At 38.8% G+C, this 26,805-nt stretch overlaps 10 protein-coding genes and 1 further gene across 10 annotated transcripts, besides 1 other annotated feature; 8 read left to right on the forward strand and 3 right to left on the reverse strand.

The window, feature by feature from the left end:
* Positions 1-408: 408 nt before the first annotated feature.
* On the reverse strand, positions 409-2,058 carry ALG6 (dolichyl-P-Glc:Man(9)GlcNAc(2)-PP-dolichol alpha-1,3-glucosyltransferase; the record flags this gene model as incomplete). Its single annotated transcript, XM_003645311.1, has 1 exon — positions 409-2,058. The coding sequence occupies one exon, from the start codon at positions 2,056-2,058 to the stop codon at positions 409-411; it is 1,650 nt and encodes a 549-aa protein (XP_003645359.1).
* Positions 2,059-2,807: 749 nt separating this feature from the next.
* YPT7 (Rab family GTPase YPT7) lies at positions 2,808-3,434 on the forward strand (the record flags this gene model as incomplete). The annotated part of the gene is made up of 1 exon (XM_003645312.1): positions 2,808-3,434. The coding sequence occupies one exon, from the start codon at positions 2,808-2,810 to the stop codon at positions 3,432-3,434; it is 627 nt and encodes a 208-aa protein (XP_003645360.1).
* Positions 3,435-4,715: 1,281 nt separating this feature from the next.
* On the forward strand, positions 4,716-5,771 carry PHO80 (Pho80p; the record flags this gene model as incomplete). The annotated part of the gene is made up of 1 exon (XM_003645313.1): positions 4,716-5,771. One exon carries the CDS (start codon positions 4,716-4,718, stop codon positions 5,769-5,771), a length of 1,056 nt encoding a protein of 351 aa, XP_003645361.1.
* Positions 5,772-6,178: 407 nt separating this feature from the next.
* Positions 6,179-6,386: a sequence feature (centromere 3).
* A 591-nt stretch (positions 6,387-6,977) lies between these two features.
* RRP6 (exosome nuclease subunit RRP6) lies at positions 6,978-9,221 on the forward strand (the record flags this gene model as incomplete). Its single annotated transcript, XM_003645314.1, has 1 exon — positions 6,978-9,221. One exon carries the CDS (start codon positions 6,978-6,980, stop codon positions 9,219-9,221), a length of 2,244 nt encoding a protein of 747 aa, XP_003645362.1.
* A 419-nt stretch (positions 9,222-9,640) lies between these two features.
* On the forward strand, positions 9,641-10,627 carry IZH2 (PAQR-type receptor; the record flags this gene model as incomplete). The annotated part of the gene is made up of 1 exon (XM_003645315.1): positions 9,641-10,627. The coding sequence occupies one exon, from the start codon at positions 9,641-9,643 to the stop codon at positions 10,625-10,627; it is 987 nt and encodes a 328-aa protein (XP_003645363.1).
* Positions 10,628-11,402: 775 nt separating this feature from the next.
* On the forward strand, positions 11,403-12,536 carry PFA4 (palmitoyltransferase PFA4; the record flags this gene model as incomplete). The annotated part of the gene is made up of 1 exon (XM_003645316.1): positions 11,403-12,536. One exon carries the CDS (start codon positions 11,403-11,405, stop codon positions 12,534-12,536), a length of 1,134 nt encoding a protein of 377 aa, XP_003645364.1.
* A 172-nt stretch (positions 12,537-12,708) lies between these two features.
* Positions 12,709-17,133, reverse strand: SIN3 (transcriptional regulator SIN3; the record flags this gene model as incomplete). The annotated part of the gene is made up of 1 exon (XM_003645317.1): positions 12,709-17,133. One exon carries the CDS (start codon positions 17,131-17,133, stop codon positions 12,709-12,711), a length of 4,425 nt encoding a protein of 1,474 aa, XP_003645365.1.
* An 821-nt stretch (positions 17,134-17,954) lies between these two features.
* On the forward strand, positions 17,955-18,325 carry Ecym_3034 (the record flags this gene model as incomplete).
* A 114-nt stretch (positions 18,326-18,439) lies between these two features.
* Positions 18,440-20,662, reverse strand: CDC5 (polo kinase CDC5; the record flags this gene model as incomplete). Its single annotated transcript, XM_003645318.1, has 1 exon — positions 18,440-20,662. The coding sequence occupies one exon, from the start codon at positions 20,660-20,662 to the stop codon at positions 18,440-18,442; it is 2,223 nt and encodes a 740-aa protein (XP_003645366.1).
* A 2,189-nt stretch (positions 20,663-22,851) lies between these two features.
* On the forward strand, positions 22,852-24,834 carry TOP1 (DNA topoisomerase 1; the record flags this gene model as incomplete). The annotated part of the gene is made up of 1 exon (XM_003645319.1): positions 22,852-24,834. The coding sequence occupies one exon, from the start codon at positions 22,852-22,854 to the stop codon at positions 24,832-24,834; it is 1,983 nt and encodes a 660-aa protein (XP_003645367.1).
* A 763-nt stretch (positions 24,835-25,597) lies between these two features.
* Positions 25,598-26,593, forward strand: CSI2 (Csi2p; the record flags this gene model as incomplete). The annotated part of the gene is made up of 1 exon (XM_003645320.1): positions 25,598-26,593. One exon carries the CDS (start codon positions 25,598-25,600, stop codon positions 26,591-26,593), a length of 996 nt encoding a protein of 331 aa, XP_003645368.1.
* Between the last annotated feature and the right edge of the window lie 212 nt (positions 26,594-26,805).

Consider the following 26,805-nt stretch of genomic DNA (forward strand, 5'->3'; position numbering starts at 1 on the left):
AAGGATGTAGTATTCTAATCTAATCTAATCTAAAGATTATATAACAAACAGTAACTGATCCTAAAGTAGAGCATTATCCAGCATGTGACAAGATCTTCAATCTATCACGTGACTGAAACTAATCCCCCTCGACATCTGGTAGCGTCCCACTAGGAATTAAGATTAATCATGGAGAGAGGTTTAATTCGTTATATTAGTAGAGAATATAGTTCTACAGTTTTTTATTAATATTTAAGATAATTAGGTAACATGAAGACATATATGATGGATATGAACTATGATCGCCAGAACATCGACGTTTTAGTGTGGTACTTTAGACATTCGGAGACGAAAATATCATACAATGAAAATAACTCAATTAATCTTAAGAACATAGAAAAATCAATATGCGATATATATGAAGGCATTCTATAGTTCATTTAGGGACGAGTTACGCATTCTGTATAGCTGGTAATAGTTCCATAGCCAGAATGCTGTAAAGCATGCAAAACCTAAGGCGCAAGTTGCCAGAACCCAGATGTCGGGATAATTTCTGGGCGGTTGTACGTACAGATCTAATAGGTGGATAAAGGCCATGCAAACATATGACGACACAATTATGATCCTCCAGAAAATATTTTTTGGCAATAAGCTTCTGCGCCTATAGTCATCTGCTACATCACTCACTGAGGGTCCTGGTGTGAGGAATTTTGGTAAAAATGTTGGAGTTACGAAGCTAAAATTGCCCAAAAGCCAATTAGAGAGCAGAAACATTATTGCATATTGAAGTAGTAAACCATCTTTCTTTAGTAGTGGCCATAAGGTGAAGAGGGCAACATTGTTAATCCAGGCAACCATGGATAAAACGTCCCAGTTTGTTGATATGTGTAATAGCGTGATTGGTAGTAAAGGAACCAAGATGGTCTTTTCGTGCACTTGAAAACTAAAAAGGAAGAAGGCCATTGAACACGCTGCCAAAGCGTATGGAAGCAGGAATTTCTTTGGATACAAGAAGATAATGATAAATGCCGGAAACTGTGCAATTGCAGTGGTAAGTAAGCAGTAGAATTGTAATTGCTTTTGTGTATAAAGTTCCCTATATTTTATGATCACGTTCGTAACGCACCAGAAATTAGCAACTTTATCTTCAAATATACCTCTGCTGAATGGGAATACTCGATAGACGGACTGAATGATATTCCTGAAATCACCAAATAAACATAAAGGTGCATAAAGAGCCCCAAAAGTTAGCAAGGTGGCAATTGCAATGCCAGCAAACCTAGGGAAATTAAACCGGGGGTAGTAGGCAGATCTACTAAATAGATAAGCAAATATCACTGGGGAATAATATAGTGCCATTTGTTTGAAGCCTAGCGAAAGAACAAAACAAATAGCAGCAAATCCATAGAATTCGTCCAACAAATTGTTAATAGTGTATACAACTAGTCCTAACATAACGCAGTTGTATTGAAAATGACCATGATCTATGAGAATCAATGATGGCTGAAATAAAATAGCTGCACAAGCCACATACTGCCCAATAGGAGACTGATTCCTATGTCTTCCAATCCATCTTGTAAAATACATAACTGCAGGAATGTAGCAAACCAATTCACTTAACAGAACCGTGATACGCATGAAAGATTTTAGATCGATCGATTCAAACCCTCTAGAGGTATTCAACTTAAACCACGTTGCATTAACAAAAGACCCAAGTCTCCCTAGTATATAGGAATGGTACGCAGTCAACGGCGGATAATCAAGTCCCCAATATTCCAAATCATAAAAATACCACCTACTTATTGGAAGACATGTTGTGATCTCCATCCAATGTCTCTGAGCTTCAAAATCCCCGAACAGTGGACCTTTACCCTTTCCTGAATACCCACCTAATCCCACAGCTAACCTTACAATAAGGGCAAAAATCAGAATGATATATTTGGCCGACCATTGGTTTGCAACTGGGCGTAAAGGGTAAAGAAAGTCGTAGAGTGGGGAAGCAAAGAATGATTCCTCAACACATGACCTTCTAGTATCTTGGCCCTTCTCGCTTGCGACAGCTCCTGATGAACCACTCATTTGAGGCAATTAGTTTAAACAAATAGTCAACAACTGTTCAAATGATATCGAGTTCGTTCCACTAGCTGCTAGTGTAGATTGTTTGTTTATGAACTGTATATGTGTACAGTACAGCTGTTAGCTTACGTACGTAACTATATGCCTCTGTTGTCTTCTAATGTATCCCAACATCTTCATCATCCCCCCAAATTTACTAGAAACAACAAACAAACAACAATACTTAAGCATTCCAGCTCTTATTTGGATCCTTTCAATAAATTCAAATAAAAGTCCTAATTTCCCGGCATTGATTGTTCGTTAACACTTACCAGAGTGGCTGCTAAAACTAATCCCCACCGCGAGAAGGTGAAAGAAAGATACAGATTATAACTGTACTCCACCTATACTGTAAGATACACAAACAGTAAAATATAGATCCATATTTAATTGCAGTCTCCATCAAGCCACTGGTAGTAGAATCGACAACAAGCAATGGCGTCGGGTATGCATACTTCTTCACAGAACAGAGACTTGTCAAGTCAATTCCGCCGTACTTAAAGGAGGCCCAATTTAGTGGTTACCCTGACACTTTGTTTTAAGAAACCAAAAAATAACCGCAAAGGACCTGTTGTGTGGACTTGTAAATAAACCTGCAGTCAGTACGTTAATAGTTGGTTTGCAAGTGAAGGATCCGCATATATAAGAATAGAGCAGGATTAGAACATTTTGTGGATATAATAACAATATATTGCAAAAAGATTCGATCCAAAATGTCTTCCAGAAAGAAGAATATCCTAAAGGTCATTATCCTAGGTGATTCCGGAGTGGGTAAGACTTCCTTGATGCACCGTTATGTCAATGACAAATACAGTCAGCAATATAAAGCAACGATTGGAGCAGATTTCTTAACCAAGGAGGTCACTGTGGATGGTGACAAAGTTGCGACCATGCAAGTTTGGGATACTGCTGGCCAGGAAAGGTTCCAATCTCTAGGTGTTGCCTTTTACCGTGGTGCAGATTGTTGTGTTTTAGTCTATGATGTTACAAACTCCAAATCATTTGAAAACATTAAAGCCTGGAGAGATGAATTCTTAGTCCATGCTAATGTTCCATCGCCAGAAACATTCCCATTTGTAATTTTGGGGAATAAAATCGATGTAGAGGAGTCCAAAAAGGTGGTTACCACCAGATCTTCCCAAGAATTAGCTAAGTCGCTGGGTAACATTCCATTCTTCTTGACTAGCGCAAAGAATGCTATAAATGTCGATGATGCATTTGAAGAAATCGCTCGAAGCGCTTTGCAACAAAGCCAGGCAGATGCAGACGCCTACGAGGACGACTTTAATGACGCCATTAATATTCAATTGGATGGCGAACCTAGCTCCTGCAGTTGTTAAACTCTAACTCATAGCACAAGATACTTTTACTCACATTCATCTTCCCTTTTTAAGTTTTGACTCAAACCAAAAGAAAAAATATTAAACAAAAAAAGCTGAACTTACAGATAAATATACATGTTGTAATAGTAATAATATTAATGCTTCACCACTGTACCTATGCCTTTCAAATCATCCCATTCACCCCATTTCCCTCCCATTTTCCTCCCATTTCCTTATTACTTTTCTTGTGCTGCATCACTCTTTCGCAAACCTACAAAGATTCTGCCTATTATTTATGCATATATCTATCCTTAGAATAGACACTATACCGTGTGCCCATCAGTGTATATTATTACTATTATTACTTCTACTACTATTGCTCTCCAATGACGCAAGACCAAAATTCCGCTATTTCTATTCTCCCAAAACTATCCAAAAACCAAACCCACTCACTCAGTTATAAAACGGTTCTCTATTTTATAGCATGCACGAATTTATGCCCGTCTTCCTATTTTCGAGCCTCATACGAGGACTCCACCATTCGTCATCATCATCCTCACCTTGAATGCTATTGTCCCATTAGAATAAATACAACTATTTAATATTGATGATATAACGATCCACGTGTGTTCTCCCTACCCGCTTATATAGCGCGTGCATCCAGTCCAGTAGACTAGTAGTTTATAGGGGGATGGGGGCCACGAGACAATATCAATAATAGCTCGGTTTCCTGTAACGTTTTACTGATCATATAAATACTTTCCATGAATTGGGAAATAAAGGCTAGATTATACATAAATACATACGTATACATACCTATATTGTACAATAAACCATTCTATAAGATTTCTCGAGCCATACATATATATATATATATATATATATATATATATGTATATTCTTGATCATTGAAATTATACACAAGAAAATCTGGTAAAATAAATAATATTTTCAAAAATCCACAAAAAATTTCAGAAATACCTTTTTCCCGGCAGAAACCAAGAAAAGGAACAGAAAGAGACAAGACAAGCAAAGAACAAGCAAAGAATAGTTGTTAGTTACTACCAATCCTTCAATATAATATAATAAGTTGGAAAAAAAACAGAATATAAGTTGAATAAAAAAAACAGCATTATATGCGTTTCATTTTAAAACGGTATATATACTGTTAAGCTAAATACTTCTAATCAGCTGTTATCCAGATTATTTGGGGGGGGGGTGGGACCAATTTATCCGATGATTAAGGAAAGGAAGAAGATAGATTAAAAGTATAGATTAAGACAGAGGGGAACTACGATAATGTCGGATACTGGTAACAATTCCAACGTAGAAGTTGAGAACAGAAAGGCTCAGCCTGTTCCAGAGTTTAGGCTTCCGAGAAAGTTTTTAGACTGTTCACGAACTCATTTGGTGGTGCTTATATCACGAATGTTGTCGTCGTTAATACGACTTAATGATGCATATACTGAATCAAATACATTACAATTAACCAGATTTCATTCCAGGGTTCCGCCTTCAATATCAGTTTATGATTATCTGATAAGACTTACGAAATACTCCTCCCTAGAGCATTGCGTGCTTTTAGCCTCTGTTTATTACATTGATTTGCTTTCTAGTGTTTTCCCAGAATTCAGGTTAGACAGCCTTACAGTTCATCGTTTCCTTCTAACAGCCACTACTGTGGCCAGTAAAGGTCTCTGTGATTCTTTTTGCACCAATACACATTATGCAAAGGTCGGTGGTGTTCAGTGTAATGAATTAAATGTTCTTGAGAATGAGTTCCTGACGAGGGTAAATTATAGGATACTCCCCAGAGACGAAAATATTAAGCGATGTAGTAGGGAGCACCAGGAAGGCACTTTTTCCTTTGCGAATATTCCTGCTGATGCAGAACAAGATCAAAAAAGCGAGGAAAATCGATTTGATGTATTGGAGAATTACTACCACAGGATGATTCATCTCATCGGAAACCTGGATGCATCACCAGATAAGAGCTATGATTTGAATTTCACTTTAGAAGAACCCGAACTGGTTATAGACCCCATTACATTTACTCTCAACAAAGCTAATGACAACAATAACAGCAGCTATTACAGTAATAATTATAGCAATAATACTGATAATGGTGGTAATATAAGGAATATTAATAATGATAATGATGACAAACGCCTAACTTTAGACACAAAAGATAGAAATCCTGCTATTTCTGAAGCAGATATATCTCCTCAGACTTCAAAGAAAAGAAACTACTCAGACTCTAACCCGAATTGTATTGGTCTATGTAACCAAATACCAATCACAAAAAAGCGCTCCAATGGGCAAACCAAACACCCTTCTCCAAGTGAGATTGTATAACATGTTATTTAGTATTGATTGGTCCGTTGAATGAGCATTTTAGTCTACCAACAAAATCATACACGTGATTTTTTCGATGTAGAATTCAACTTCAGCCAGCTAACTTCAATCAAAAAGTTCAAAAGTTCACAATTTCAGAGATAAATAAATTTATTGCTCATCAACATGCATGAAACGAAACTCCGAAATAACTGTTAAGAGGCCCCAGAAGGATACCTCTGAATAGATATCTTTTTTTGAAGATTAGTAGTAATAGCATCCAAATCACCTCATATTTATTGATTTATATATAGAACCTTCTGTGTTAAATACTAAGTTTTAGAACTATCGCTAGTTTCTTTGGCATGACGAAGGTAAACATTATTATATCGTTTTACCAACAAAAAAATTTTCGCCTTTCAACTAACATAGTAAAAAATAAAAACCTTTCGGAAATCAAAAACATTATATAATAAATAAACAAATATAAAATTCAATAAACAAGATAAATAAACCAATAACATATATTTGAAATAGATTTATAATTAAATATATCTATGAAAAAAATAGTAAAATATTTAAAAGATAAGTTTAAAAATAATAATATATGCAATAATAATAAAAAATATCACGTGAAATATATATCAATATATATTATTCAGTATATATACTATGTCAATTTAATATTAGTAAATTTATTTATTTATGTGCAATACAATATATAATATATTAACGAATAAATAATTAATTAGCTAACTAATGTTGTAGTATTACTTATTCTACTGCTCATAAAATTCTTATATCGTTTTATTTTTAGGAATTTTTTGAATTATTTTGAATTTATTTTTAATTTATTTTACTTTATTTGAATTTTCTTGATGTATAGATATTGAAATTTGTAACTTTTTAAAGCGTTAATTAATATATAACATAAAGTAAAACGAACAGTAGGTATAGCGGTATAATTTTTGATTTTATTAAAACTGTACGTTTTATTATTTATAAGGATATATAAAAATTATCTAATTCTACTACTTTGCCTTCAAGATGCTTTCTTAGTACAACCGGCTTCTTTAAAACAAATTCATCTATCATCACCTGCTAAGAAAATTCTTGTATTAAAATTTTTTTATCAATTTTAATATTTTATATACTGTAAAATACAACTTAAGGTTTTATCGTATCGCCAATATTTAAACCGATAAATCCAAATAGTAATTAAGCGCCATGTCATCAGATAATAAGGATGCACTACTAACGAAGATTTTAGGAACTGTTAGAGCGGCATCCTCACTGGCTGCTCAAGATATTGACTTTTGCAGACATCTAGATGCTTCTGTTGGGGAATTACTAGATGAGACTTCGCAATATATTGTATCATTACTAAATGAAGTTATCCTGTCCACTTCTAAAGCTAATAACGACCTAGAAGTAGGAAAGGATAACTTAGAAGCAGCTTGGAAAGATTTAAGTAATATTATAGATAATTTATTTGAAAAATCAGACCATTCATTAGATGTGCTACAGAAATTATTATCATCATCATCATCTCAACTAGATACAAACATGCAATATTTAAACGTTGATTCGCAACGTGATGGAAAGCTTTCTCAACGTATTGTGAAACCACAACTTCAATTTAAAATCCCTGTTGACAATTCGGAATGTCATCCATTCAAACCATTATTAAAGGTAAAGCCTCATGCATTAAAACCATTGGAGGAGGTATCTTCATTAACAGTTGAAACTGAGTGTGTTCCAGCACACTATCCACATCCGTACGAATACGAAATTGATAACCAACCTTATGATGATTCCGTTTTAACCATTAAGGAACCTATTGAGCCAAGTAACTGGGATGAAAATGAACCCATATGGGTTGATAATATAACAGCATTGAATGACATGCTGAATGGTTTGAAAAATGTGAAAGAAATCGCAGTAGATTTGGAACATCATGATTATAGATCGTATTACGGCCTAGTTTGCTTAATGCAGATCAGTACAAGAGAGAGCGATTGGCTGGTGGACACTATTGCTCTTCGTCAGGATCTACAAGTTTTGAACGAGATATTTACGGACCCAAGTATACTTAAGGTCTTCCATGGAGCATTTATGGATATTATTTGGTTACAACGGGATTTGGGTCTATATGTTGTGAGTTTGTTTGATACTTACCATGCATCAAGGGCTTTAGGATTTCCTAAACACAGTTTAGCTTACCTCTTAGAGACTTTTGCAAACTTCAAGACAAGCAAGAAATATCAGTTAGCAGATTGGAGAATAAGACCCCTTTCTAAACCAATGAAAACTTATGCAAGAGCGGATACCCATTTTTTGTTAAACATTTATGATAAGCTAAGAAACTCGTTAATAAAGGAAGATAAATTATCTGGGGTGTTGCATGCGTCTAGGAATGTTGCAAAAAGAAGGTTTGAATATACCTCTTTTAGGCCTAAAGTTTTGTCCCCCACCGTTTTCTCTCCTATTGAGAAGGACGATCCATGGAGGACTTTAATGAGTCAATATAATGTCCCCGATATTAAAGAACCTTTAATGCGGAAACTCTACAAATGGAGAGATATGGTTGCCAGAAAAGATGATGAGTCTGTTAGATATGTCATGCCTAACCAGTTGTTGGTCTCCTTAGTTACTCTAGCACCTTCAGACCCATCAGGATTATTAACAGTAAAAAGTTACATTCCTGATCATGTAAGGGCAAATGCCAGGGTGCTATGCAATATAATCAATAAAACGATGGAAGAAATTAAGAGCGGGAGCCATGAAGGACAATCCATTGAAAATGTAACAACGACTTATGTGTCTGCACAAGACCCTGAAATGTCAGTATCTCTAATTAAGACCATGGATAGACATTTCAAATTTCTTCTTGATGAGGTTCAAAGTCATGCTGTAGAACCTTCATCAGTCTGCGAAGACTCCCTACTATTTAAAGGCTTCTTGTTTGATAAACCTAAAGCTGTTGCCTACAACAGTGTTGGTAAAAGATTAGTCAATGATAGAGAATTGCTCGATCGCAAATCTGATTTATCTCAAAAGTTCTCTAAGGTATTCAAAGCTGCAGGAATTGCTATAGGTAGTCATATTGAAAAGTTATCATCCAATTCAGAACTTCCAGCAGACACTACAAGTAATGTCGAATCCCCTAGTAAGGAGGAATCAAAGAATAATAGTGACGACTTGAAAGAAGATAAGCATGAGATTATTGTCTTAAAGAGAAAGCGGGACTATGGAAGCAATACCAAAAGTACCTCGAAACAACCTAAAAAGGAGCATGTCGATTACAACAATGTCAACAGTATACTTGATAATACTTCTCAACAGGATAAACCTAACAGCGGTAGACATGTGGATAAGAGGAAGTTCCATTCTGACTTGCAAGGCAGTATTGGCGCCGCAGCCATCAAGAAGCCCAGGTCCAAAGGAAAAACCGTTTCATACAAGAAATAGAACGGGCAGATTCCATTCACAGTCTATGCATATTGTGTACGTATTAATAAAAATCTAAATAAGATATCTTGTTGTGTCGTTTAAATCATACCTATTTACAAAACCTGTAGCAGCACACCCAGAACTCAACAAAAGTGTCGCGATGTGGAATAGAGATCCAACGACATTTTCATATAGTTACACCGTTGAAAACATTAGAGACGGGGCTCCTCCATATTATTATTTGCAATAAGATTGTATATACATTTGTTGTATGTAAATTTTATGTTAAAGGGCCTCAGTATATATTATCTGTGCTTATAGCTATACCTTTCAAGTACATCACCTGTTGGGAAGATTTACTATTTGAAAATAATATCATCATAGTGGAAGCTTTCCATCTTATGTGCCCCCATATTTGACTTTACTGTAATGCAAAGATGGCTCAGCAACAGGTTTTCCAAAGGAAGATACAGAAAGCTACGTCTTCATTAGCAGGTAAAAATAGAACGTTAGAAACTTCAGTCATATTCGAAGATTTGAACCAAGCTACCACTATACCTTTAAAACCAGCGAGTAAACTGTTTTCATGGCACGAAATCCCTGAATGGCAAAGAGATAATGAGCATATTTTAGGCGGCTACGTAAAGGAGACGAATAGTTTCAAGGAAACCCTTCATAGTTTGCTGTACCTACATAATGAATCGGTGAACATCTATACCCATTTAATACCTGGAGTATGCTTCTTTTGTGTGTTGTTCCTGAACAAGTATGTTATATCTCGGTTCAAAACTACTACCTGGAAAGACTATGCTATTATTGACACTTTCTTTGTAGGTGCTTTTGCATGTTTGGTGATGAGTGGTACATATCACTGCTTAAAATCTCATTCATACCCAGTGTCTATCGTAGGGAACCAACTCGATTACATCGGGATAGTCATATTAATATCGACTTCAATGTTTTCGCTACTGTATTATGGTTTCTATAATAGCAGCAAGATGTTTTATGGATTTTCAGGCGTTACTCTGCTACTTGGCACAATTTGTACAGTTGTGACACTAGATAGTAGGTTCAGATCCCGACTTTGGAGACCATATAGAGCTTCAATATTTGTAGCATTTGGTCTTTCATCGATACTACCGATTCTTGCCAGCATCCTATATTATGGAAGCGAAGAAACTTGGAATTCTGTGCAACTAGGCTGGATTATTTTAGAAGGAGTTCTTTACATATTTGGAGCATTTATATATGGCATTCGTTTCCCAGAGAGCATGGCCCCTGGCTCTTTTGACATATGGGGCCACTCTCATCAATTGTTCCATGTCCTCGTTGTCATTGCTGCGCTATGCCATTTTAAGGCAGTAACACAGAGCTACGAACTGGTTCATTTCCGCTTAAACGAGGCAGTACAACTTAAATTATAAGAGTTTAAGACGTTAGACAAGTACGGTAATTAGATTGTTACATTAATGGCGAATGGAACTATACCATTAGAAACCAATTGATCTAGTACAAAAATCTACTTTACATGCAAATTGCAACTGATGATCTCCGATCACTAGTAATGTGGTGCCGTACCAATTTGGCTATAGAAGGTTAAGAATTCCCATAGGTGCCTGTTAAACTATGTGTGTGGTATCGTCGAAATGTACGATTGCGTGACTCACAAGGATTTCAGGCTTACGTTGTTAATACATAGCAGCTTTGCTAATGGTGTATTGAGCAAGATTGTACCAATATTATGGGCCACATTTGTATATTCTCTAGGAAGTAAATCAATTTGTTTTTAGCTAATTTTTCATTCTCCAAGATGTAATAGACGAAAGATATACACATAAATAATACAAGACAGAAGAAACAAAGCAACCCTGGATTTAGTTGTGCATTAGTTATAATGCTAGTGGACAAAAACTAGCTTCCAGTGAGATCTGACTAAATGTGCAATGATGATTCAATCACGTGTTAGGAAATATTACTTTTACCCATAGTCACGTGGAAGTGTTCTTAAAGGAGTTGAGATGAGAGCGTTGAGATATATTTGTGCATATTTAAATACCGTACAATTTTTATTATTCCAACCATCGTTAGTGTTAGGGGGTAGCTTGAATTTATTCCAAGAACTGCAGGATTGTTTTGTTACATCTGCATTTGTTGAACATAGGGTTTAGAGACGGGTTTACCATAAATCTTCCATTATTGATGCCAGTTAAGTTAAAATGGCCCTGGTTGGGTATCGCTATACCATGTTTTCTTATTGCATTTATTGGCTACTCGGCGCAACTCTTTGTTTTACAAGGTTTTCTATCTGTTAAACAACAAATTTGGTTTCAATTCAGTCTTACTATGATCTGGTTATCATACTACAAGGCAATTTATACCAACCCAGGTAGTCCCGTACCAGGTTTCCAGCCTTTGAAGCACGAATGGAAGAATTATTGTAAAAAATGTCAGAACTTCAAACCAGAACGTACGCATCATTGTAAAACGTGTGCTCAATGTGTTTTAGTCATGGATCATCATTGTCCATTCACAATGAATTGTGTTGGGTACAATAACTTTCCCCATTTTATGAGATTTTTGTTTTGGATAATAACCACAACTACGTATTTATCCATTCAATTCTTTAAAAGGACATGGTTTGTTTGGAACATTAGACATTCCACTGCACAATTGGTTACCAAGAAAGAGATTATATTTTTGACCATTTTGACACCAGCAAATGCATTTGTATTATTAACAATATCCATACTATTCGGTAGATGCATTAAAAACCAAGTGCTTAATGGAATGACACAAATTGAAGCCTGGGAAATGGATAGAATAGAAAGTATGTTTTATAACAGACGTTTAGTGCCGCAGCTACTTTCCAACTTGGAGGAGTTATATCCCAATTCATTAGATGGTCATAAAGGGGAAATTGATAGAATCCTAAATAACAGAAAAATATCCTTTGAAGATTTAGTTAATTTCCCATACGATAGTGATCCATGGCGTAATTTAATAAATTGTATGGGCCCAATGCTTACATGGTTAAACCCATTTGGTAAACCTAATGGTAATGGTATGGTATTTGAAAAAAACGAATTATCAGCGTATGAGCATGGATCTACCTTGACTGATAAATTACTTTCATTACCTTGGCCTCCTGATGGTGAAAGGGCCCCAAATTCCTCCAATAGTAGATTGAAGGTCGAATCAAGCACAAGAAACGGGGAACATATAATTAGAAAAAGGTCACCGGAACCTAGGTTAAATCTATCTAGGACTGAATGGTATAATGATTGGGGAGAAAATTTAGCACATTTTGGTGTTGACGTGGATGCTGACGACTAACTTAGTAGTGGCTTGTGTTGCAATAGTTAAGTTACTCTTTTTTGGAGTCTTTGTTCTACTTATATAAAAACGACAGTTATGTTATAGAAGAAAAATTGGGATTATTTATCTAGTAATCACATCCCCGAACTACTCATTAGTGTTACAAGAATTGTTCATGGTACAAGGCATTTTAGTTTGATTCTGCGTTATTAGTAGCAGTGAAAGTGGAGTCAGGTTTGTCTTTCTCTGTTTTTAAAGTGGACTGAGCACAAGTAGCCATAGAAGCCGATACAACAGTAGATTCTGATTGAGATCTTGCGATATCCTCTTTCGCTAAATCAGAACCAGATACTGCAGAGGTAGATGCAACGGCTGAATCATCTGAATACTCCTCCAAGTTACCATTAAGCTTAACAAATTCCAAACGTTTTTCAACTTCAGCAATTTGTTTAGCGGAGAGATCTTTCTTCCAACCACTATTACTATTTAAAAACCGTTCAAGCTCCAACTTTAACTCAGATGACTTTTTCTTCCTAATATCCACCCTAACAGGGAACTTGTTGACAGCTTTTCTCGAAAAGATATCATGAGAACCGAATTCAACTTCCATGGAATAAGTTATTGGGTCAATTTTAACTTTCAAGTTAGAAGTAGCAACACCTTCAGGAGAGTATTTTTCATCCTTATCTTCAATAATATCTTCTTCACTTTCAATTATTTTTTCTAAGAATGGAGATCTCAAATTATCATGAGAAATGCCTTCCGTTGGATGAGACAATGAATACGACGTGAGGTAATATTGCCACTTATCTTTCAAAGATTTTGGTTCCTCAAGAGTCAAGTCATCGACAGCAACAAACTGGATACAGACATGCGCAGTAAGTCTATTGTATTCTATACGAAACATGTTTTCAATATTTGACATGTTTGACCTCACTTGAAGACGGTAAAGTATTTGATCTTTTGTACTAGTTGACAAACTAGTTCTATCCTTTTCAAATAACATCATAATTTCGACAGTCTTATTGTCTGTGATAATTGCATGTGCATGCTTAACGAGAGCTTGGATCACTTTATCAACAGTATAAATCTTGAAAGCCTTATTTTTATAAGCTTGCCGCAAACTTTCCTCGAACCACTGGTGTTCTAGATCGCCTGCAATTAGGCTTCTTGATAACTGTAACAATTTTTCATAAGCATCTTCACCTTTAAAATCTAGACCCATGTCGGTCAATTGAGTAGAAATGAGATTCAAATCTTTGGCAAATTGAACAACCTTTCTGTTAGCTATTTCTTTTGTCACTTCATCATTCATCTTTTTCACTTCAACCAATCGTTCATAAATAGTGGCCAAATGACGAAAGAATACATATATATTGGTATTGGCAAACAAGTTAAATGTCTTGCGGTTTTCAACATGGCCATGATTATCTGCTTCATCAACTATACTCCCTAATAACCAAGGGTTCTTTGCTTCTTGTCTAATAATTTCTTCTTCTTCCATATCAGACTCCTTTTCGGCACTAATTGATGAATCTCCTCGGGGCGAGTTTCTACCGCCCTTTTGTTGTTTGTTTCTAAATAAGACATCTCTCAACAAACGGTCAGAGTCTTCACGATTACGTTTCTTAGGAAGCTTCATATCGCCATCTTCTTGCTGCTTTTCGGAGTATGTTTCTGTATTTGAGTTTGAAGATTGACTCGACGATGCAGCGTCTCTCTTGGCTAACGCCTTTTCTATTTGTGGCACTGGATAAGAACAAAATAATGAGATAAAGCCCTTAAAGAAGTCTTTCAGCCGTTCTTTATCAGGTGCTGAATAGGTATTATTGTTTTCTAAAAATACTATCGCCAGATTTAAAATATCATAGAAAACCTCCGGATCAGTAAAGTCATGATCAAGTTGACTTTTAGCCTTTGGAGTTAATGGATGAATTCGCTTGTTGTTTTGGTCGACTTTAATACTGCTGATTTCAGAAATTAGTTGTTTAGCCGTTAAAAGCTTTTTATCAGCCTGTTTAAAAGTCAATCCAAGGTGATCTAGGGATTTGAAAAAAACTTTCTGTTCCAACTCTCTCCAAACTTTATTCCATTCCCGTTGGGCTCTTCTCCATTCTTCATCCTTTTGTTTTAATCTCTTTAATACAATTGGGACTGTAATCGCAGGATACTCATGTAAAGCATCAATGATTTCATATCCTCTGTCCTTATCATAAACCTTTCTTATAACTTTCTTATAAATGGTGACCGAAGTGTGACCTAAACCTGGAGGAAGCTTAAACGTTGCCTTCTCCTCAGGTGTCATATTAGCGATTTTGTTGGCGATTGTTTCTAGCGTTTGGATAGTTCTTAGGTTAGCCTCTATGTAGAAATCGTACTCGTGTCTTTCTTCCTCAATTTTGAACAAAGTATCCTCGTACTGATTCTTCCTATGAGCAATAAATCCAGAGTCCTCGGATGCCCACACAGGGTGACCTACCCATTCATCATTAAGCACTTCCCAACACATTTCATCTCTACCTGAACACGGCATAAAAGTGTCTGCCTTTGGGAGGCGTTTATAACTTGGTCCACAAGCTTCGCACAAATCCAAATCTAGCCTGTGCTTTTCATGAACAATATTTTCAATGTGTTTGGGCTTTTCTTGATAACCAACAAAGCTCTTAAACCAATCGAATAATTCAGGACAACCAGATAGGTAATGACCTACTTTTTCCACCAATCTCTCTTTATCTAATAGATCTTGTGAATATAAGTTGAGTATTTTTAAAAATTCGGTGTAAATTTGTTTGTTGCCGATATATTTTTTGGCTTTATCAAAAAAGGAGGCCTCTTCAACCAAATTCAACTCATCTTCCAATGGTTTAATAGGTTCTGGGATAACAGGAACAAGACTAGGATCCAAGTCAATCTCTGGTCTAGCATTTGTCTCCATGTATTGCGTATCTTGACCCTGACTATACTCCGCAGGCCTATATGATGTATCCGCAGTAGTTCTCAAATCAGAAATTGGAATCTTTTGATTAGACATACCCTGTGTAATTATATGTGCAGGATGACCCTGGTTCAGATTCATATTCGGTGCTTGCACCAATGGCAAGTTCATTGGATGATGATCGCCTGGAGTTGAGAAACTTCCCAGTGGAGGTAGGTTTTGTTGATGTATAACCGTTTGTTGTTGCTGTTGCTGCTGCTGCTGCTGCTGCTGCTGTACTGGATGCTGCGACTGCGACTGATCTTGCTGCGGTTGCGGACCTTGTTGTTGCTGGGAATGATAGAAGCTTGAGGGCGTTAGGGCGCCGTTTAACTGAGGATGCGATTGTGCAAGGTGTTGTTGTTGTGCTTGTGGAGCCGACGCGTCTGGCAAAAACTTCTTAAAGTCATCTAACAGGTCTGGAGCATTTTGAAATAGTACTGTGACTTGGGCATACACTTCGTTTATTGGTTTCTGTTCTCTTTGGTAGGTTTGTAAAATCTCCAAGAAGTGTTTGTAAATGTCTGGTTGGTCAGCAAACCTCGTTTTGATCTTGTTTACGTAGCTAATAGCGTGCGAAAACTCCACATCTCCCGTTTTCTTACCACCAGTACCGAACTGATCCTGCGGCTGCCGTTGTGGCATCGTGGGGGAGCCGTCAGTCGACTGATACACCACTAGAGTTTGAGCCTGAGGAGGTGGACCACCACCAGCAATTGCTCCTCCGCCGCCTCCTCCTGCAGCTGCCGCCGCAGCTGCCGCCGCCTCTGCTACTGTTGCAGGTTGTTGATGTTGACGCAGCTGCTGTTGCAGCGGCTCTGCGCGCGGCACCACGTGACCACAAACACCACTACCGCCGCCGCCGCCTATAGCAACTTCGCCTGTAGTGCCAAACGGCGTAGTAACCTTAATGGGATCGTTCGGATCTGAAGAACATTCAATATTATATCCCTGTGGCAAAAAAGTATTAAAGCCCTGAATTAAAGTTGGGTATCCCTGGAATAACGTAGAAACACGTTCAATTACACCCGGTGTGTCGATCGCCTGAGATTTAAAGTCTTTCATAATATCCAAAAAGTGATTGTACACGTCCGGCCTACTATTGAATTGAAATTTGACCTGCTCAAGATACGACAACGCGTCCTTTACATTCAAAGGCCTGTAAGATGATCCATCCTGATGTGCCGGAGACTGCAGCTGGTCCAGTTGGTGGTGGTGGTGCTGCTGCTGTTGATGCTGCGATTGCTCCTGGAATTCCTGCTGAGGTAACGGATTATCTAAACTGCTCATAGAAAACCCATTAGATACCCCACCACCACCCCCTCCCCCTCCTCCAGGAGGAGCACTTGCCGCTGCCGCTAAAGTATTCTGCATAGGAGGTAACCGACTACCATCATGTTGTTGATGCTGATGCTCCCCACTACCAGGCAACCCGGCAGAAATAGATGGAAGTGTATAATGACCCTTCATCCCATCAGATCTCCTCTTACCTAACAAACCACCGCCCCCTACCGCTAACTGCCCTTGTTGGCCTTGGTCCGAATGTTGTTTACCTTGCGGTTGTTGACCCCCTGCTCCACTCACCGAGCCGCTACCACCCACATGATCCACCTGATGGTGTTGGTTCCAACTCTGTGACATGTACCAATCAAAAGAAACCGCTTAGTTTTAATATTGGATTTTTAATTGGAATAATATTTATTATTATTATTAGCCCTGATCTTTCGTTCTGTGTTTTTTTTATTTTTCTTATATTTTTCCTCAAATTTTCTTTCTGTCTGATTTTTCTTATTTTTCACTAACAAAAAATCAAAAAAAACCACACATGCACACATTCACACACTCACAACGCACTTTTCGCGATGTTTTTTCTGTAGATACTCCTCCCTTCTATGGCGATTGGTGGGATCGTTCTTTGCTTTCCAATGGTAGCAGCAGCAGTGTTTTCTGCTTGTTATATATGTTCTTGTCGGTCGTAGGCTGATTTTTTTCGATTTTTTATATTTTCTCCGTTATAAGATAGAGCACAGAGAAGTGAGAGAAAGAAAAGTAAGTATATCTATTACACGTACAGGAAAGGCGTGCCAGTGTGCCAGCATGGCAGGTAGATAGATAGATAGAGGGGCCACCAAGAGATAGCTTCTGTAGATCGAAAATGTTGGGGGGAAAAAGGAAAGACGCGGAATTTTTCAGGGAGAATTGGGGACAAAGTGCGTCTTTGCGGGCGGGAGAGGACAGACAGAAAAGGGATGCAGGGCGGCACGCGGTCACGTGGTTATGATCGTGTTGAGTGATATATGTGATCCTCGGACGTCCGGACAGTCCCGGACATTTTTCTGGGAAAAATATGGTCATTTTTTTAAATTTGCGTTATATCATGATGTATATGCATAACATCTATGCAGGTATTATATAGATGGTGATGCTGGAGAGCGTAGACGTTACTATCGCAGGATCTTCATATGAATGCCCCAGATAGATTTGAGTTGTTTTTACTCCCGGAGGGGGGAGTCGAAGGTCAAGATAGAGCCTGATACCAAGGCAGCCAATGCTGTGATTTATCACATTTGAAAAGGAGGACCACACGCTTGGGAATCTAATACTGGCAGAGTTGCTTGAGGATGAACGGGTATTGTTTGCGGCTTATAAGGTGGAGCATCCGTTGTTTGCCAAGTTTAGGATGAGGATTCAGACTGTGGAAGGATATGATCCGAAGGATGCTTTGAAGAATGCGTGTAATAGTATTATTAATAAGTTGGCTACTCTCAAGTCTAATTTTGAGACGGAGTGGAATTTGCAAACATTGGCATCGGAGGAGCAGTACGGGATTTGATTTTGTCGGTGGGCTTAATTCCGGCATTTTATAAGTATAGATGTAGATATATAGATGTGTATATATACTAGTTGACTACTACTTACTATATTATTATTATCATTCGTTATTGTGCTACTGTTGTGCTACTGAAACAATGGCCGATTTTTGTTTTAAACCTTCCTTCATCATAACAAACTTTTCCATGAAGCCGATTTCTGGATGGCCAGGGACCTTTTCAGCTTTCAAAATTCCTACGGTTGGATAAGTGAAACTCTGTCTGTCTGGCGATATGTAGGTTGTTAACTTGCCGCTTTGTGAGATTGCGAATTTGTGATGGTCTTTGAAATTGAATTGGAAAGTGCCGTCGCTCAACTCAAACATGACAAACTGCTTGTAACGGGTGAACCTCCGTAGAAATACATCGTCCTTGTGATATGATTCACGAATAAAGGTTGAGATTCTGCTCAAGTTGGAATTCATGTAGTTGGAAAAGAAATCTACAACTTCCAAATGTCTGTTCAACTCTTTCGGTTTTTCAACTAGACTGTAGTGGTTTGCGACCCAGCCTTCTCTATCGTCGTAGCTAATGTACCAAAACTCTTCAGCGTCGGCTAATTTTAGCACTGTGGTACCGTTGTTAAATAAAACGCCAATGTCATCGGTGGATAGCTGATAAGCAAACCCGTGTTTGTTCGAGTAATCTACCCACTTGGTCACTACGATCGGGTGTTGTACTTCTGGTAACCGCGACTTTGGTAACCCGCCCATCCTCTTTTGGGCCTCGGCCTCCAGTAGTCCGTTCAAAGTCATGTGGCATTCGCTGGCCAAGATTCGGAGGGAGATTTCTGATTTGATAAAATTCGTGGAACTAGCCACTAGCGATTGTTTGAGCACTGATTGCTGTGCTCGCCTGATGCGCGCTTCGCGTGCCAGGTCGTTAAGTTTCCTCTGTGTTTCCACATCCACAATCTCTTTATACTTGTATCTGGTGCCGCCTGGGGATAAAGAATGGGGTAGTACGGCCTTGTTGGATTCGCCTCCTGGTGATTCTTTATTATTCCCATTCTTTGTGAATTGGATAAAGTGGTCATTGTTGGTCGTGGTTGTGGTCGTGGTGGTTGCCCCGCCGCCGACGCTGCCGCCTCTGCCTACTAGTGCGGCGACTGTGGCAGCAGACGATCTGCCAGATGCTGGTTCGATTGATGTTCCAGTCATTACTGCTGCTGCGGCAGCGGCAGCGGATGGGCTTAACAAGCCACATTTTGCCATACAGCTTTTAAAGTTAATCAAAGATTCTTGCAAGTCTAAATCGTGATATTCAGGCACAAAGTTTAAGACATCTCCGTTTATTCTCATGGGAAACACATTTCTAAACCATACGTATTCCATAATCTCAGTCAACGACGGCCGTTCTAAAGGATCCAAGGACAAAATATCTTTGATCAATACTTTAGCCTCCGAAGAGATGGGCTTGTCCCTGGGGAAATTAAAATCGCACACTTTAATTCTTTCGTATATCGTATTCACTTCCTTCGCCTGAAATGGCGGCTTGCCGATCAACAAAGCATATATCATCACCCCAATGGACCATACATCGACTTCAAAAGAGTGTCCTGTGTGCTTGCCTGTAAGTACCTCCGGGGCAATATAGTTTGGAGTGCCGCAAATGGTATATTTGCGTTCTCTGTCGTTTGCCAAAACAGCTGCCAAACCAAAATCACCTATTTTCAAGTTGAAATGCTTGTCGAAAAAGATGTTCCCCAATTTCAAATCCCTGTGGATAATACGCCTGCTATGCATGTATTTTATAGCCCCCACGATCTGCGTCGTGAAGAACCGAACCTCAGGCTCGGTGAGCTGCTTGCGCTGTTTTAATAAATCCATCAAAGAACCATTGGGACAAATCTCCAAAAGTATATACACATTGGTGTCATCCTCAAAACAATCTGTAAACTGGACAATATTCGGATGCCGCATAGACTTGTGAATCTGGATCTCAGAAAGCAACTTCTTCCTCGTCTTCTCCGACTTGATAGAAATCTTGGCCACCGTCTTGGCCGCAAATATCTTCCCACTATCATCCTTCATCTGGAAACAACGAGCAAACCCACCCTCACCCAAAAACATCCCCCTATGATAATCCCGCCCTTTCGTCTTAATTAATGAAGGCGGCGTCTTGCACAAAGCTGAGAGCTTCTCTTTCTTCTTCTTCTGCGGTGGCTGACGGTTATGATCGTGATGACCTCTTTCCAGATCCGGACGCTTCGCATGATGCTGCTTCACAGGGGTATGAACATTAGCATTAGAACGTGTATTCAATTGCTTGTCATTGACTATCTGAAGTGGCGCTGACATATTATAACCGCAAATAAATTCTAATGCTTGAGAAGAGGGTATCGGTTGGTTGGTATAACAACAACTTTTATACTGAGAACTGCTTTTCTCGAGAGATTATACCGGCAGCGGCAAAAAATAATAATAAAATAATAATAATAATAATAATTAAAAATCCCAATTAAAATAATAATAATTTATTATTATTATTATTATTTTATTACTATTATTCTGATTAAAATAAAAAAAAGGAAGTCTCTCTTTTGAACCAATGGCTTTTTGCTGTCTATATATGTTTATGTGAAGACCAAAACCTTGCACTCTCTTCACTTATAATTCCGAAAAGCTTTTGTGTCAATAAATTACAATCCCAACTTTTAGACGTTATTCTGACGCCGGTGTGTCGTCTCTTTTTTTTCTTGGGTTCTTTCAGTTCTTGTTCTTTGGTTTCAAAAACGATCTTCGTTTTCTTCCTGGCCTCAAAACAAAAATTTGAAAAAATAAATTACGACGATCTGAGATGAGCAAAGCAAAGGTCCTTCTCTTCAATTAGCAGATACGTCTTCTAATCCAACACACACGCTATATCTCTCTCTCTGCGTCTCCTTGTTGTCTCCGCTTCTCTCTGTATATCAGGAGGGAAGAGAAACTGTGATGAAGGAAGAAAATCTCGGAAAACTTGTTGGAAAACTTCGCTCTTTTTTCTTTGTTGCCTGGCGTGTCTGTGTCTGCATTGATGTTAGTAACTTGCAATTGCAGTCTATCGTTATCAGAACCGTCTGCATGTAGCCAAGCTCAATTCCCCCTCCCACATGTGATCCAGCAGGAGGCCCTCCTGCTGCATCGTGGATCGTGGCTGGCACCTCACCCCTTTCCCTCCCTGGATCGTGGTGGCTCGGTGACCTGGAACGGCTGACAGGGCAAGTAACGATAGTAAAAAAAATATACACAACACATATATCTCCCGCATAATCTGACTACATACCTGAACTGCTGCACCTCTCTCTCTCCCGCTCTCTCTGTCTCTGAAACGATAATCAAATATTGTGAAAAAGAACTCTATTGATGGTGCTAGTTTTTTTTTCGAATGGAATGGCTTTCAACTCGATGATGGATGTTGGGGGAATCAATCTATCAAGCGTTCGAAAAGGGCATTTTAAAACATATATACAGATATACAGAAGAAGAAGAGAGAGCAGATATACACTGGAGGTTCCGACATTGCAAAGCATATAAAGGAATATTATATAGATCTGGGATCAATCCAGCAAACACAGATGCAAATACAAATACAAACACATGAAATACAAATAAAAAAGAACCTTTATTATTCTTTGTGCTTTTCCAGTAAACATAATTTTTGGTGAAGCACGCCCGAATAGGCAAAACGTAAACACTCTATCTTTCTCGAGAGGCGGCCAGAAGGGAAAAAGCTGTCAAGGCGATCATGCAGGGTTACCCGGGGTTGGAGTAGGGATAAACGGTGGATTTCGGATTATGTAAGCAATGCCTTGTCGCGTTTCTTTTTGCAGGTAGTTGGACGAAGATTCTCCGTTCTGTCCCCCAGTTAAAACTGTGAGCTGTGGAAAGAATAAATAGTAATTGAGTTCTGAAATTAGAGAGATGCGTGGTTCCATTGAGCAAGTGCTGAAGAAGCATATATAGAGTTTGTGTGTGTGTGTGTGTGTGTTGTGAGATAGAGAGAGATATTGAGAGAGTAGGGGCCACACAGCAGATATAGAGGATCGTTTAGGATAAAATAAAAAAGAAGAGTTTACGGGCCCAATTCTGGAAGGGAAAAAGGTTTTAGAGGTTTTTTTATTTAGCATAAAGTTTTGTAAGAAGCTTTTTAGTGATAGAGAAAGGGCAGGTGAAAGAAGCGGTTGGTTTTGATTTTTTGTTTTTAGGAAAGACATGACAATTAAGCTGAAGAACGGTTCGTGGTCGGGAGATGAGGAGGATATGCCTTTGAAGCGGACGATGAATGGGGGAGATGGGGAGGGGGAGGGTAGACGGAGGCGGGTTGGCAAGCGGGGCCGGCAGGTGGTGCGAGATGAGGATAGTGATGAGGAGGACGAGGTGTTGTCGCAGGAGGTTAAGAAGAGGGCGAAGGGGAGGGGGGGGCGGTGAAGGCAGAGGAGAAGGAGGAGAAGGTGAAGCAGGTGAAGGTGAAGCAGGTGAAGCGTGTGAAGAAGGAGGAGAGTGTGAAGATGGAGGAGAAGGAGGAGAGTGTAGGGCTCAGTGGGACATGTGAGGAGGACGGGGATGACGAATTCAAGTGGTGGGAGAAGGAAAACAATGACGATAGTGTCAAGTGGGTGACATTGAGGCATAATGGGGTTATGTTCCCGCCGGAATACGAGCCTCTTCCCTCGCATGTCAGGTTGTATTATGACGGGAAGGCTGTGGAGTTGCCTCCGGAGGCGGAAGAGGTTGCAGGGTTCTTTGCAGCGCTATTGGAATCTGATCACGCGAAGAATCCTGTGTTCCAAAGAAACTTCTTCAATGACTTTCTGGAGGTCTTAAAAAGGTACGGTGGTGCCAAGAATGGGGTTGAGGTGAGTTCATTTGATAAATGTGATTTTAGTAAGATGTTTGAATATCTGCAGCTGCAGCGGGAGCAGCGGAAGCAATTGAGTCCGCAGGAGAAGAAGCAGCTGAAGTTGGAAAAAGATCAGCTGGAGGAGCCGTTTAAATACTGTTATTTGGATGGGAGGAAAGAGCAAGTTGGGAACTTTCGAATCGAACCTCCTGATTTGTTCAGGGGTCGTGGGGCTCATCCCAAGACAGGGAAGCTAAAGAGACGTGTTTATCCTGAAGATGTGGTGTTAAACATGGATAAGGATGCGGCGATCCCAGACCCTCCAGCAGGCCACAAGTGGGGGGAAATCAGACACGATAACACAGTTCAATGGCTATGTATGTGGCGAGAAAACATTTCAAATTCTTTCAAATATGTTCGGTTGGCGGCCAACTCTTCACAGAAGGGTATGAGTGATTTTAAAAAGTTTGAAAAAGCTAGAGAATTGAAAAAATACATTGACATTATCAGATCTGACTACCGAAGATCCCTCAAGAGTAAAGTGATGTTGGAACGGCAGATCGCTGTCGCTACTTATTTAATTGATGTGTTTGCATTGAGAGCTGGAGGTGAAAAATCCGAAGATGAGGCAGACACTGTCGGATGTTGTTCCTTAAGGTACGAACACGTAACCCTAAAACCTCCCTTCACTGTGATATTCGATTTCCTCGGTAAGGATTCCATCAGGTATTATCAGGAGGTTGAAGTAGATAAGCAAGTTTTTAAGAACTTGACCATTTTTAAACGGCCTCCTAAGCAGCCAGGTCACCAATTGTTTGATAGGTTGGATCCATCCATATTGAACAAGCATTTGCAAAATTACATGCCAGGTTTAACTGCAAAGGTTTTTCGTACGTACAATGCTTCCAAGACAATGCAAGACCAGCTAGATTTGATCCCTAATGAAGGCTCTGTAACGGAGAAGATTGTCAGATATAATGCAGCCAATAGGGCCGTTGCAATCTTGTGTAATCACCAGCGTACTCTAGGACGGGGCCATGCAGCATCAATGCAGAAGGCTAACGAGAAACTTGAGGAATACCAGTGGCAAAAGATTCGGTATAAGAAGGCCATCTTACAACTAGATGAGTCTGAATTGAAAAAGAATCCGAAGTACTTCAAAGAGATCAAGGATCTGACTAAAGAGGAGCAGATGGCTATACATAAGAGAGTCATTGAACGAGAGCGTGAGAAGTATAAACGTAAATTCACTCGCGAAAATGAAAAGAGGAAGTTTGACAAAGAAGAGCTATTAACTGATTCACAGCTAAAGTCATGGTTAGATGATGTTGATGAGTTGGAAAAGCAATACGCTCAGGAATTGGAAACTGATGAAATTGTTCTAAAGCCTACCTTGTTAAATGTTGAAAAGTTGAAGGCCCAAGTTGAAAAATTAGAACAACGAATCGCCACAAGCTCTATCCAGTTAAAGGACAAGGAAGATAATTCTACTGTAGCCTTGAGTACCTCCAAGATTAGTTATATTGACCCAAGGCTCTCTGTCGTCTTTTGTAAAAAGTATAACGTCCCACTTGAAAAGATTTTCACTAAAGCCCTACGAGAAAAATTCAAGTGGGCTATTGAATCTGCTGATGAGAATTGGAGATTCTAAAGTAAACTAGCTGTGATGCACTCTTTGTATATTGTATCTACACCAGGTCTTGCTGTATTAACGGTTGCAACGTGCCGAGCCGGTACTTTTTTAATATATAATTTATTATACCTGTAATACGAAGGTTTGTATTCTAATGCAGTCCTCTCGTAACCAAAAAAAACAAAAACACAGAAAAATGCCGTTATGGCTCTCTTCTTTTATCTCTTCATTCCTATCCATTAAACATCTGTAATATTCGTATGTTCGTCTTGGATAACTATACTTAAATCACTTCAGTTTGTCTTTGCTTGGGGATCAAATCGTTATGTTAGAGCACAACGCAAAAAAGCGTTTCATCGGTGGTGTCAGCGCTATATAACTGGGATATGGAAGATAGCTAATTGCAATTGACATCAATTTTGCATCATCGCTACAGGAGTAAGGCCTTCTGGATAGATTAGAACCTTTGATTACTCTAAACAAGCAAAAAAACGAAAGAACATTGGGCCGTCGCCGCATATTACTGAGTTTCAATTATAGTGGTAGTGACAGTAAGCGGAATACCGTAATCTAGAAAACAAAGGATTAAATGAATACGTTGGTCGTAATAGAGAAACTGAGCGGCACTAGAATAAAATTGCGCTTGTAAGAACCATATTTTGAATATATATGCCTAGCTTTGTTTTTTGGAATAATGATAATGTCCTAGAAGCATTGGACTTGTATCTTCGAAAGCTGTTTCACACCACTCAGGTTATTTTATATTGGTTAAAGTATATTGATGAAACTTTCAAGTCTAAAGCTGAATCTGCTGCTAAGCCTAAATTTATTAGGGTGGACACATGCAATATTTATACCATACATCAGCTCCCTTATTACTTTTCCTTCGATGATTGTTGATATAAGCATTTCAAGTTGTGCATCTGTGATGCCCCTAATTAATACGACCCCACGTCCTAAATCCAAGCGGGCATTACCTGTTATCACATTGGGTCAGAATACAAATACTGCTGTGGTAGTTCCCGATGAGAGCGGGACTGCAATTGTGCCAAATGTTGCAACTTCTGAGTCGCCTGGCAACCTCCCACGATTTACGCCTCAAGTATTAACCTCTTATCGCAACAAACATACCAAGGATACTATTATTCCTTCTGGATTTTTATTTATGGCAATCGGTATGGTTTTTGCGTTGGTTGTAGCGGTGTATTTGGCTAGCTGGTTAGCTTCTGTCCTTCGCTCACGGCTCAGCATCCGACAAGAACAATTTATTTCGAATGTAATATACCCAAATCAAAATTATGATGATGAGGCAAGCTACTCAGGTACTGCATCGATAAAAGATCTTTCTGAGAAACTAGGTAACTCTAAAATGACGAAATACGGTATTAAAAAAAGCCCAGGTAGTATGAATTCTCTAAATTCTTTTACCACTCTCAATAATTCGATGTCTACAAGCGTCTACAAAGACGCCAGTATTCAGAGATACTCCTCTGCGCGAGATAGCACTGCCTCAATGTACGTCTCGCCCACCGATTTACTGCAACAACAAAGAAGATACTCTATCGGAAGTTCCACCCTTTCCTTTTCAGGTTCTTTTCTTGAACCATATCCATTAGTAATCGTGCCCAAGAGTTCGTGCGAGTTACTAGTAAGACAGCCCACACGGCAGCCCACATGGCAGCTCACACGTGGAAAATCTAACTTAAATCCATTTAAAGATACTTATATACCACCAAGTGCTTACCTGGATAACATGTTGGATACCAGCTTAAAATAAAATATTGGATTTCTACAATTTATGACACTTGTTTCAAATATTCACTACTAATTTTGTGTAAAAATGCCTCTTTTACATCCATTCAAAACTTGGAACATCGTCACCAAACAACTCCAGTAAAACTCAGTTCTATTATATACACATACATGCAAAACGTTCCACTTTCTAGCATATTCTTCACTAACATTTCATTAGGATTGTGGATATTTCTT

The sequence above is a fragment of the Eremothecium cymbalariae genome, chromosome 3 (assembly GCF_000235365.1).
Source record: "Eremothecium cymbalariae DBVPG#7215 chromosome 3, complete sequence".
In the NCBI taxonomy this organism is placed as follows: Eukaryota; Fungi; Ascomycota; class Saccharomycetes; order Saccharomycetales; family Saccharomycetaceae; genus Eremothecium; species Eremothecium cymbalariae.